Raw genomic sequence first — 12,971 nt, 5'->3', positions numbered from 1 at the left:
GTAAGCGAATACTATGTCGTCCTCTGCTCCTTGATAGGGCGACATAAGCATTGATAGGATTTAAACCGAAAGAAGTGGTTTTTCCTATGTCGACAATGACATAATCTATAGTTTGTCCCTGCGATTTAATGTCGGTGAATGCGTATGCTGGTGTTAATGGCAGTTGATGTCGAGTGACTGTACAGCTAGGTTTTGCATATATTTTGAACTGATGGACGGAGGGTATTACAGGAACTTCGCCTTTTTTGAGTCCTAATAATGGAGGCGAGTTTGTGAAGTCGAGACGGACGATGACTATCGCTGGAGGGTACTGCAGGTAGACTTTGTTATCCTTGACGATGTGCTGATCAGTTTGCTCTCGAGGATCCAGTAGGATTTCGACGATGACGCCTCTTGAGCCATTTGCGAGACTCGCACCAGTCGCGATATTTTCTGTGATCATTACTTTCATGCCTATAGAGATTTGGACTTGAATGGGTAGATGTTGTGTGTCGTCGAGTGAAAGCTTGGCAGTTGCCAGACGTTGTTTCATCGATAACGGTGAGCCTTTTGCAATATCTTCTGCCGGAGCAATGTATAACAACGATCCACTGAACTTGCAGTGTTTTATAACGGATAAGGTGTTCCACCGATTGCGAACGCTGTTGCGAGGCGTGATCAACACCGCATCATTCCAGGGAGGTAAGTTGAAATCCGGAACATCGCTTGTTTGATTAGTGATGACCAAGTTCCGAATCTCTCGTAGGTCCTCTGCAGTGCAATTTCCTTCACGAGCACGGTGCAGTATGTCGTTCCATACTGTGTCTTGTACACGCATTTGCTGATGAAGACGTATAACAGTGTGGAACTGTTCGAATAGATGATGTCCGATTTCGCATCTTTGATTTGGAGGATGATGTGCGAATAGAGCTTTTTTGACATTACCAATAGGTGGAAACTGATGAAAATCGGCGATGAGTAGAATGTTCGTTCCACCAAAAGGTATTGCAGAGTCGATTTCATCCCCTGCGTGGACGGTATCTAAAACCTGAATCACTAGTTAATTGTGTGCAATTTGACGTCTTTGCATGACTAGTATATTTACCTGCGACAACAATGTCAGTTGTTCTGCGGTCAACATACTTCCTTCATCTACTGCGAGTAACATGTTGTTATCCATGTTGGCATGTCTACGCCGCGTCATCTCGGGTCGTGGATGTGTAACCCATTTGTCGGTGCGAGGCATCTGACGAGGTGGAAGTCCTGCCCAGGAATGTAGGGTTGAGCCTTTAATGATGCAAGCTGCAACGCCTGACATTGCAGTACGTGCGAGAATTGATTCACAGTGATGCTGAGCAAAAGTCTCCGTTATAGCATCCAATAGCTTCGATTTGCCTGTACCGCCTGCACCAGTTACTAACATCAACAATTGCGGGCGGTGTTGTTCCGAGATATGAGCAAGCAAATGGTTGCGAATAATGGTGTGGGCAATGCGCTGTTCTCTGTTAAGGTCCGATCCTGATCCTTGTTCAGTGTAGGTCTGTGATTGTATTGATACCGTCGGTGGTGTTGGTAGGATGGAGACGATATTTGATCCAGTTTGAATACGACCTAACTGTTGATCTTGATTTTGCGCGGTGTCTGCATGTTCCTCGGTTTCTTGCCAAACGGTATACTTTTGAACAACTTCTTCACTCGCAATTTGACTCGGTTGACACGGAGCAATAGCCACAGGTTCTTCATCAAAGATCTTAAAATCTTCAGCGATATTCATGGCGACATCGGCATAAAGCAATTCGCGAGTTTCATAACGGTTTTGCATCGCGTTTTCAATATCTTCTTCGGTTATGTTCCGTTGTGCAACGTCGTCATCTATAGGTGTCAAATCTGACGATTCTTCATCATCACTTTCTACCTCTTCGTCGTGGGACTCAGAAGCTGCACTCCAAGCGGTACCAAATGCTTTGGTGATTCGGTTTTCTCGTGCCTTATCGGAACACTCGTAAAAGTATTGGATGTTGTCCATGACTTTCAGGATCTGTGATGAAGCAGTTTCTGTAAATGCAAGAAATGCCTCAGGAAACGTAAGGTTGAGTGGCTTAAGATCCAGCAGTGATCTCCATGGCTTGAGAAGAGCTAGCATAGATGCGCAGTACAACGGGTAGGTTTGTTTATCATTACGACGAGGTAGCCACGGTCCAGGGAAGTATGGCAGTGTTTCGTGATTGCAACTGCGTAGAATGCGGCAGTGTTTATCATGGCCAGATAGCGGTTTATATGGAATTCGGCTGTTTGTTTTCCATCGAAATGACAGTGGTTCATTGTTATCGGACAGAAGTGCGTCGTATGTATTGAGGAAGTAGTCGATATAACTGAACTGATCCAGAGCGTCTCCACGATCAATATATTCTCGTATTTGATCGCGCAACTGCAGAGATTGGGTTTCTTCTTCGAAGTGCAGGATACTGTATTCTGTCTATCACCCATGCCAAAGTTAATTAAAACTAGTAGTTGCGTAGTAATTCATTCGACTCACATCGTAAGCTTGCGTAGTATCTTCTCGGATCTCAAATTGACCTTCGCTCGAAAATTCAGCGACTGGTCTGTTGTATAATGAGTTACGAAGTATTTAAACAACTAATAAATCACTGACCGTTGAGAAGCAAGCTCAGGCCATGTTTTTTTCAACAAGTTAATGACGGAGGAAAAATATATGGTTTCAAAGTGGTGTGATATGTAGCGATCACCCCACTTCATAAGATAAGTAGCAACTTCGGGAGCGCTAAATTCTTGTTCGCGACTGAGCGAATTAGCACAGCGTTGGATCAAGAGTTTGTTGAGAGCTTGAGCATCAGCATTTCGTCTTTCTTGTGCTTGATGAAATGCAAATGTCTTTGCAAGCAACGCCGATGCGTTCGAAGAATGTTGTTGGTTCTTTGCCGTATACATAGAGATGTAGAATCCGATATCTTTTGTTTCTTCACCGTTCGTAATCAGCTTCACATCGTGGTTTGCTCTCGTAGCGAGTAAAATGGTTGGATTCCAGTTGTTCATCATCGCAAACGATCTCCTAGGTCCCCAGTTTCCTTGTGAATCGACCCATGCGTTTTCTGCTATGGGAAAAGGAGCGCGTCTTTTACAAATGAGTCGTCCATGTACAACTTTCCAACAACTGCTGGAGCATGTATGAATCTGAACGGCACGAACAAGATTACGAACAGCGCTTGTTTTGTCTTTAGTGTAATCGTGTGCTCTTGGATCGGGTGGACGCGAATACGATACTGCAGTTTGGTGAGGAAGAGTCTTCATTGTTTCCTTGGTGATCTCAGGATGGTGGCCTCGAATGTTTTGTGCGACGAATGCGACAATTCTGTTTCGGACCTCCTCGGATGCTAAGAGTGATTTCATTTCCAGTGATGTTGGAGCATTGCGCAGCCAAAGTACTATATGCAAGTGCAGGGTTCCTCGGCCTTGAGCCTCGACCGTTCCAATATATCCTTCAACCACACCGAAAATGCCAGTGTGACGCTCGATATGATGTCCACATTTGATACCGAAAAGTTCTTCCAAAATAGCCGTAGTAATAAAACGAAAGAAATTCGCCGCAGCGTATGGGTCACTGGCGATTCTCATAGAGCGTGTTTGTGAATCAGGTCCAGCCAGTCGGTCGAAAGCATCGAGATCTATTTCCGCACCCGTGAGTACTTGGGCAATAGGGTCGTGTGTGTCTGTGGGATTGATGGTGATCCACAGAGAAGGAGGATTCTTTAATATACACATTCCCCAGATGAGAGACCGTATCTTGGTCCGAGACTCGTCAGTGCCGACGACCTTTGAACGTACTGCAGTGAGGTGTCGTTTCAGTGTGCGTACTGTGGGATTTGAAACAGGAATCCGTTTCTGTTCCTCTTCGCTCGCTTTGCGTAAATCGTCCACTGTAAGATGTTGAAATTGGACTTCAGACCGGCGAAAATCTTGTTTTTTGACCTATCAATTCCTTAAAAATATAATTCATTTTCATATTTATGTGTACTTACCTGTAGAACAGCTTGTCGACAGACTTGTCGTTTCTGAATTACTCCAAAGACCTGAAACATAAAAAGTAGGTCTTTACGAAATCGACGATCAGCGTATCGCATCGTCCATTGTGCGTGTGCTTCATAAGATAACGATCTAGGTCGTTCGACTTCGAATCCTCCCATTGCGTATGGAAATAGATAAGGAAACGCGCCAAGCAAATGATGAGGATTATCCGGATCTCCAATGCTCAGCGATTGATCATCACGGCGGCGAGCGTATTCATTGACAAATGTATTGCCACGCTGCACCGTATATCTTTCTGACATATTAGCCAGCGCATGCGCAAATACTTGATTATCGTCGACTTCTGACACATTGCTGTCCAACACTCCATAAGACTGAACAGGAAAGACGTTTGATGCTTCGAAACTCATTTCAACATCAGTGAACTGGTATTATTTTTACAAAAAACTAACCAGCATGATCAGTAGCCATCTCTTCTTCGATATCAAATCCCGTTGGAAAGGCGGTACTCTGAGCTGAATTATGTGTTTCTGGTAAGTATAATGAATAAAAATTAGTAAAGACATGCACACCGTCAAATATATTTTCAACATCGTCATCTGGTACATAATCTTGCCGTTCAGCGTCAACCACTTCGATATCAGGTAGGTGCCTGACTGAAGACAGAACGAGATCCGGAATACCATGCTCAGGAAATAGCGCGATGTTTTCTTCGGAAATCGTGATATTACAATACAGAGGGTTGTGCTTTTTGAGGAAGAGCAGCGCATTACGCAAACGACAGCGGCTGACAGTAAGGAATGAAGGCATACAGCGTTCTGGAAAATTGTTGGCACCAACAATGGAAACACCGATCGTGGTGGCTAAAATGATTGGTTTAGGAGGAAGTAAATCGCCTTGTACCATCGCTGCAACGGCTGATGTATTAAGACGATAGGTTGAGACGTTGCCACGTAAACCGCTGTTAAGTCCAGCAGCATTCCAGTTAATTGCGCCGCGTTTTTTTGGATAAAGTTTGACAATGTACGCCGCTGGATAGCACAGAGCTACAAGTATCCGCTCAGGCAAGGTAAGCAACGCGAGTTCGTCAGGAATATCACCGATCCAGAGATTATTGGCCAGGGAATGCAAAGGTGTTTTGTTGGCATTGATATCGTCGAGACAAGATCCGCAAAGGTGACCGTACGGACTATCTTCTTTTTCCTGTACGGCTTGATGATACAACAGCATTTCATCAAACAGTTTTTGTTCCGGATGAATTTCGCTGGGTCGAAGAACGGTTTTGTGACGAATATTCCGTAGAGCAATTTCGGTAGCTTCAGACGCAAAAAACTCTCCAGCGCAAGCGACACAGATAACTTGTTGAGTCGCTGCATTTCCCATGCGATCAATAAATTTCGTCAAGCATTGCTCTTGTACCGATTCATCCACTTTTTCAAAACACTGAGTCTCCTCGATTGATCGCTCGTCATGTTGTAAGCAAGTCCTTTTCAAAACTTTTTCCTCTTCTTCTCTGATCCGTTCCAATTTTTGTTCTGAAGCAGAGATCATTAAACTCTGCAACGTAGAAGAACGTACAATTGCAGCGATCAAAGTGGATCTTCTTCGTCTGTCAGACCTAGAAAATTTTCCAGGACCTGCTATGGCCAATATCTCTTTTATCGTCAGTTGCTCCAAAGCTTGATCGAGATCGGGAGGTGCGCTACGAAGTGTACAATTTTTTGATAAACCGGGGTCAACGAACTTTTGTTTACTAGCTGCGATTATAAGTGGACGCGCTGCTTCTGAGCTTCGCATGGAATCCAACAGAACATTTCGTTTCCGTTTTTGAATCCATGGTAATTTGATATTTTGTGTCGCAGCAACAATCTCTTTCATACTGAGTTGTTCCAGAGCGTTTTCGAATTCATTAGCCATGGATAGATAGTAGCGGTTGAAGATTGAAACGTGTTTTATTTGGTTATTTGTTGTCATTTAATTCTAAATATTTGGTTACTCTATCAGACAGCCGTCAGATTTCCTGCTGTATCATATGACCTTGCAAGCAAGGTGATAGTGGACGTCAACAGCCAAGGCCGCCAGGCGTATCGACGCGGACGTGAAGCTTTCCCGTTCAATGATGGTTCGAGCCGCAAACTATTGTTGGAGAGGCTTTCGAGGGCTTTCACGAAAGATGAGAGCTATCAGCAAACAGCTGGTGAACTACTGCGATATAGGGTCATCTGTAAAACGACGAACGCTTGGCTCGAGCGAGTGAGTTACGAACACTTACGAATACTTCAACAACCTGTGTTTGACCTGTGTGATGGACTTACTTAGGACTAGCCTAAGATCACGTGACGGCCGCGTTTCTTATTAATCCGTCTAATGATCACGCGCACCTCGCGCCGTAGCCTATCATTTTTAACCTCCAACATCCTCTGCGGACTTGCGTATGCAGGTATTTTTCTGAGATGGAGCATATCCTTACTATCAGCGGAAAATATACAGAGTCTGCTCGTCACAAAAATTCGCACTTCTGGGATTCGCAGCAGCTCAGACCATCAGATTTTGACAACTTTCGCCCTGCAATCAACTTGAACACGCTAATTGCTCTCTTGAAACCTCCAAAGGAAGAGAAGGTTGACGAAGGAGACTATGATATACATGATGAAGCACTTGAAGCCGATGGAGGCGTACGGGGAGCTTATGTTGAAGTGCAACAACACGTGGGGAACAAGCGACGACGCTCTGCCTCTGCCTCTCCTGTGAAAAGCAAGAGACGGAAGGTTGCCGAGGGTGGTGATGGATTAGATGCTGACAACCAGTCGGAACCATCCTCGGACGACTCCTATGGACGCGAAGATGACTGGCATGGCCCAGCATACAAGCAAATATACCCTTGCATATGGGAAGAAGGTCGTTGCGAGGAAATAAAAGTTGATCCTGGAAGCCAGTTTCTACCGGTCTTCAAATACTCTTTCGAAATGCGTTATACGAAATCAACCCAAGGTGATGACGACAACTCTTATGTGCCCGACCGAGCAGCGAAGAAACTTGGGTGGCTCAAGGAGGAACATGATCTTCTATCTCTACTTATCGCGCTCTGCCCTGACCGTTCTCAACCTCAAACATTCGACCTTGGCAGGTTCTGGGTTCAGAACTACAAAACGCGCTTGTTAGCTCTTTCAGGCGAGCTGGACTGCCCCATGAACCCCTATCCTGAGGAAATCAAGGAAAGGAGTGAGCGGTGGTTCTTCCTCCTCCCTCAAGTTGCATGGCCAGACGTACTCGAAGAGGAAGAGGATGATATGCAACATTCCCCCAAGCATGATGATCTTCTCAAGGCACTCTTTACCTTCCAGTCGTTAGGTCGTGCAAAAATCGAGACAAGCGTTCAGGTGATCATCCTTCCTGAAGGTGGCTACGACCATGCAAAGGAGTTACCTTTCCGGCTATTCGCACAGTTCGACGTGTCCGTCATTGTGCCCAGATTGTATGAACCATTTGACACCAAGAAGATTTCTCAAAAGCGCGTTTCAGAACTCGAAGGATTACAGAGGCGCTTGATTGCTCTTTTTACCCTAACATCGGTAGACCATCCGCTATTCGACAGTGAACATGATCCAAGAGGGGATGCAAGTATCCCATTTTTTTACGGTATTCTTCGCCCGGCACCCGCTCTTTCGCAAGGCGTGACATACGAGTCCCTCCAGCCTGAGGGTTTGTTGACAGTGCTCTTACCCTTCCAACGGCGCAGTGTCCAGTGGATGCTCCTACGCGAAGGGAAGACGATGACTCAGGAAGGCAGTGTCATGCCATACACTCCTCCCCAATCCCGGTTTCTCATGCCTCCATTTTGGACCAAGATCTCGCTCGGGGGGCGGGAGCACTTCTTCAATACGCTCGTCGGCGTCGTAAGCCCTTCTCTGGCAGAAGACAACGCTGCACTAGGGGGAATACTTGCAGAGGAGCCAGGTACCTTGTATTACAATTCATCCCATTCGCATCATATTAACGAAGTGCAGGGCTCGGGAAGACAATTGAATGTATTTCTCTCATTCTACTGAACCCCGCGCCTGAGCGTAGTCCTATCAACAAACGATGGGATCCCGAAGCCAAGCTTGAAGTGAAGGAGATCAAGGTAGTGTACCTGTGTGTCATGTGGAAGACCAATTAATATAGATATGCATCAGACTACTCTCATTGTCACTCCCCCTGCACTCGCGCCTCAATGGGTAGACGAGCTTGCTGTTCATGCTCCAGGGCTCAAGGTTCTCATCTATGATGGCTGGTCGAAAGTCGGTGTGCCCATCACCCCGGATGATGTCGAAGACGAACGAGAACGGCGGTGCAGATCCCAGAAGCAAAAATCTAGAAAAAATGGATCCAAGGTTCAAAAGACTGCAAAAGGGAAGGCGAAGGCGCTTGATGACGAGGATGCCATGGACATCGATATCGAAGAGAGACCATCCGTGGTCGAGGATGATGACATACTTGATTGGTGCTCCTATGTGAACACATTTGATGTTTGCATCACGACATACAATGTGCTCCGTCAAGACTTGACTGTTGCCCGCGCACCACCCAAACGTCCTCGTCGTGCACAGGTGGAGTACTCAAACCTTGATCGTCCTAGAAGCCCCCTTGTCATGTGCGAGTGGTATAGAGTGATTATGGATGAAGTGCAAATGATGGGGACCGGCAAATCCGAGTAAGATCCCTTGTTCTATTGGTGATTAAAATACTGAATGATTGTAAATTTCAGAGAGATGGTGTCTTTGGTGCCTCGACTGTCGTCGTTTGCGGTGTCTGGAACACCGGCCCGTACTCAGGTTTCTGACCTCATTCGTGTTTTAAGGTCAGATAGACCGATGTTTTCTGATTATGCGCTGATACCGCTGGATCAGGTTCTTACGTGTCGACGATGTCGTCGGTCCGGCCCGCATGTGGAATCGACTGATGAAGCACACATTCAAGAAACAGTTCGCTGACCTATTTCAACGATACGCTATCCGGTGAGTGAACTGACGAGGCCTTGCGTGTCCTTACTGAACACACTAGGACACTCAAGTCTGCTGTCAAGGACGAATTAACCATCCCGCAACAGCGGAGATACCTTGTTAGTATTGAATTGGGAAGGGTTGAACGTCACGTAAGTCATGACATGCTCATTGTGAGGCAAATTATGACAGTATCAAAGGTTTACGATCACCATCTCGAGGCAGCGTTAGTTGATCTTGGTTTGGACGCGCGCGGAGTTGCTGCTTCTGAAGGGTGGCAGATTGATGCTACTCTGCTGCGGAATGTGTTGAGAAAGCTTCGTGGTATCTGCACTCATCCTCAAGTCGGACAATTGCAGCGGCCAGGGGACAAGCTGGCTAAGCCTGGTGCCCTCAAGAGCATCGGCGACGTTCTCGAGGCATGTATTTTCTCCCCTGTCATAATCTGTTGGGCTCATAGATGTCAGGCTATGAGAGACCAAAACTGGCGCAACTTCATGGATGATCGTAAAGCAAAGGCAAGCGTTGTCATTCTTATCATACGAGCTTGCAAGAATTGATCCATCCCCTCCAGGTTCAAGCCCTTGTTCGCTTTGCCCAGCTCCAGCAACACAACGATCTGAACCTTGATCGATACCACCGTGCTTTGGACTACCTTATAATTGCAGAGCAAGAAGCAAACGAAATAATCGGCGACATCAAGACCACCATAACAGAACACCAAGTCAAAGGAGAAGTTCTGAAAAATGAAGCGCGAGCTCTCCGAGAATCTCGTCAGAAGAACCTTCCGGACCTTTTGGGGATGAACAAAGGCAAAGGAAAACGAGAAATGTCACCTCTCACTGATGTAGACGAGGACGTTGATGACGTTGATGATGTTGAAGATCGAGGTCTTCCCAAGACTCCCGCAGGCGAAGAGCACAGTATCAAGCGGCGGGCCCTGCAACAGCGGTTACGAGAGTGTCTGATGGTTTTGCACCGTGTCAAATTTTTGCAGGGGGACGTGTATCATGTTCTAGGTGCATCGCAATCAGATAAGGAAGATGCCTCGTACGCTGCAGCTGAGACCCTGCGAAAAGACCTGCTGAAATGTGCGCATTTTCATCAGTTTGCCTTATACTCTCACTGACCATGCATGTAGCGACGGAGGAGAGTGCCAACAAAGCAATGAGCGTCCTGAGTGCCGACACTACTGGACGGGGCGTTAATGAGGAGTCCTTACAAATCCCACTTCCTCTTCTTGATAAAGGCGGAAAACAATCGACGCATCTCGTGAGCTCCTTCCCAGGGTTAGCTTATTCCGCTTTTTGCCGATACTGACACCGGTCTGGGCAGTTTGACGAAGCCAATGACATCATAGAGCTCGCATTGAACGAACAAACCGCTTTGCTGTGGGAGTGGCGCACCTGCATCTATGCTTTGTTGACTCAGAAATTAGCAGCAAATAATGACCAGGCCGATGGGGAGGAATACTCTCGTACATTGGATACTCAGGGCGAAGCCGAGATATATATGCAGGCATATGCCGCACTGCTTGCGGACCGCAGAGAGGCGATTTCTGCCGAACGAACGCTCCTTGCTGCGCATGATGCACGGGAACACAAAGTACGACGAACAAAAGCAGCCGCGAGAGCGGCTGCTCAGGCAATGCCGGATGAAGATTTCGAGATCCCTGAGGATGTCGAAGTTCAACCTCAACATGAAGTCCTACACAGAGACCTCACAGAGCAGCGTAAAGATCTCCACGACCAGTTTTCTGGGAGAGCGTTACGATCTATCATGGTCGATCTGAGTGCTGTAGCGGCCCGCATTGCATCTGAGAAGGACCCCGAGAAGCTCATCGCCAAGGATGGTGCAAACTCATTACGAACCTTGATCGCGCAGCAAGGTTTGTCACTGTGATGTTGTAGCTGCGCCATACTCACTATGAACGCAGTGGCGCTCATGGATAAGCTTGATGCTGACTTGAGTCAACTGCGGAAGATCTTCAACGAACGTATCCTGTAAGTTCACAATCGACGTTGGTTCGCACTACCACTAGTTCAAACATACACAGTTATTTCCGTCAACTGCAGGAAATTTCTGATACTGTCACAGAAGCAGTGTGGGACGGTACCGTTGTTTTGGCTATGGAGGAATGCGCAGCCGAACGCATGGAATTGGAAGGCAAAATCAATACATCCCGCGCCCGTCAGCGGTACCTGAACCATCTAGCGAAAAATAAAGAAGAGGGCGTCACTGACGAGGATGACGAGGCTTGCATTCTTTGTAGATGCGACTTTAAGCGAGGATTCATTACCCAATGGTAGGTCGACTATTTTTTTTAGAGTTTCAGGAGTGCGGCCAATCTAATATGTATACAGCGCGCATATTTTCTGTGAGGCAAGTTCAGTCATATTTCTCATCATCAAATTTTCCTGACGCACACGTAGGGATGCATGAAGGCTTGGGTCACTCGCAGGGAGGGAAGAGCTTGCCCAGTTTGCCGGTGCGTACCTTGTCTGTTAACAATTCATCATGACAAACTGCGTTTCTAGTGTCATTATCAATGTAGACCAATTGCAGCGTTTCACAGTTAAAGCAGACAAGCCTGCCCCTGCTAAACCTGTCATGGTGAACAACGAGCCCGCCCCGGTGTCTCGAAGGGAAATCCAATACAACATGATAAGTAAGGATACGTCTAATTACTCGGTCTGTGGCTTGTCTGATGCGCGCCACTAGATCCTACACTCTTTGAGGAAATCCAGACTATGGAATCAAATGGAAGTTACGGCAGCAAAATACAGGCACTGGTCAGACATTTGTTGTATATCCAGTTCACCGACCCAGGTGCAAAGAGCATTGTATTCTCGGCGTGGGCTGATTCACTGCAGAGTCAGTTTTCTGAGGTTTTACTCATCTGCATAATGAACCAACTTCTTTCGCAGTCATAGAACATGCCCTCACCTACAATGGTCAGAGTTTTTCTCGGCTTCCTGTCTAGCGTTCTGACGGACTCGCAGGCATCTCATACTTAAGACTCGACCACGCAAAAGGCAAAGGCAAAGACAGCGGTGCTAAGAAATTCCGCACAGACCCTGCCTTACAAGTATTGTTACTACATGGGTACGCTCGTAGCGCATGCTTGTTCATCCCTTGTGTTCACACCATTTTAGGGAGAGAGATAATGCTGGCTTGAACGTGACTTGTGCCTCACGCGTATTTCTCGTCGAGAGCGTGGTCAACCATGGTTTCGAAGTTCAAGGTTGGTTCGCTTTCAGTTTTGAACTCTACAACCACCTCACTGATCCCTCAGCTATTGCACGAATCGATCGTATGGGACAGAACAAGCCGACAGAAGGTGTGCATCGAACAACCTGTTCTATTTACTTGCTTCTCAATTTCTTGTCTTCTAGTCTTCTGCTATTACGCCGAGGGTACCTTCTAGTCCTAGACGTCATTTCACCTTTCGAATTGATGCCATTTCAACAGATACCGTGGAGAAGAATATTCTCGACCTAGCAGCTCGGCAAGGCCTCTCGCTCTATACGAAAGACAATTCCGCTGGAACAATCAACTTAACACCCTTCGCCATGGATGCCGGGAAGAAGACCGTCGAATCCTCAGGGAAGAAGAAGCAGGCACAAAAAGGCGACTTCATCTTCAAGTAAGATTCACCCCAATGTGCTATTTCCACATGCTTACCACGTGCGCGGCGCTAGAGTAAACGACATGCTGGCCATCCTGTTCCCTCATATGTTCGAGGAGATCCAGTACCTTCTTCCCCCAGAAGAACCCAGTGATGAGATGGAAGTAGAACCACCAGGGCGGAATGCACAGCTTAACGCAGAAGCCGGGCCTTCGAGACTCCCATTTTGAGCCTCCCAGCCTCCACATGCTTCCATGAGCAATCGTATAATTACATAAATTCATAAACTTCATAGAAGTATGGAAACATGATGCTTGCTACTGGAGCTAAACATAGAT

At 46.7% G+C, this 12,971-nt stretch overlaps 1 protein-coding gene across 1 annotated transcript; it reads left to right on the top strand.

Moving 5' to 3' along the window:
- Positions 1-6,419: 6,419 nt before the first annotated feature.
- Positions 6,420-12,970, top strand: DEU56DRAFT_841979 (SNF2 family N-terminal domain-containing protein). The gene is made up of 24 exons (XM_041355021.1): positions 6,420-7,980; positions 8,031-8,146; positions 8,199-8,716; positions 8,771-8,863; positions 8,913-9,020; positions 9,067-9,157; positions 9,206-9,424; positions 9,473-9,523; positions 9,580-10,096; positions 10,147-10,277; positions 10,341-10,893; positions 10,942-11,008; positions 11,062-11,310; positions 11,369-11,387; positions 11,438-11,493; positions 11,543-11,673; positions 11,727-11,879; positions 11,933-11,959; positions 12,008-12,110; positions 12,161-12,249; positions 12,301-12,345; positions 12,401-12,421; positions 12,477-12,651; positions 12,707-12,970. Exons 1-24 carry the CDS (start codon positions 6,477-6,479, stop codon positions 12,861-12,863), a joined length of 5,193 nt encoding a protein of 1,730 aa, XP_041201444.1. The 5' UTR covers positions 6,420-6,476; the 3' UTR covers positions 12,864-12,970.
- Position 12,971: the final 1 nt, after the last annotated feature.

Source organism: Suillus clintonianus (genome assembly GCF_016758775.1).
Source record: "Suillus clintonianus strain FC179 chromosome Unknown DEU56scaffold_172, whole genome shotgun sequence".
NCBI lineage: Eukaryota > Fungi > Basidiomycota > Agaricomycetes > Boletales > Suillaceae > Suillus > Suillus clintonianus.
The sequence above is the reverse complement of the archived record's forward strand: the minus strand, read 5'-3'. Positions and strand labels throughout refer to the sequence as shown.

What these genes read in the sequence shown, in the direction of transcription:
- DEU56DRAFT_841979 (XM_041355021.1), top strand. Translation starts at nt 6,477, where the DNA reads ATGGAGCATATCCTTACTATCAGCGGAAAATATACAGAGTCTGCTCGT. An exon ending in TTGAAGTGAAGGAGATCAAG is followed by an intron (nt 8,147 to 8,198) that starts GTAGTGTACCTG and finishes GATATGCATCAG; the next exon opens with ACTACTCTCATTGTCACTCC. An exon ending in TTTCAACGATACGCTATCCG is followed by an intron (nt 9,021 to 9,066) that starts GTGAGTGAACTG and finishes TGAACACACTAG; the next exon opens with GACACTCAAGTCTGCTGTCA.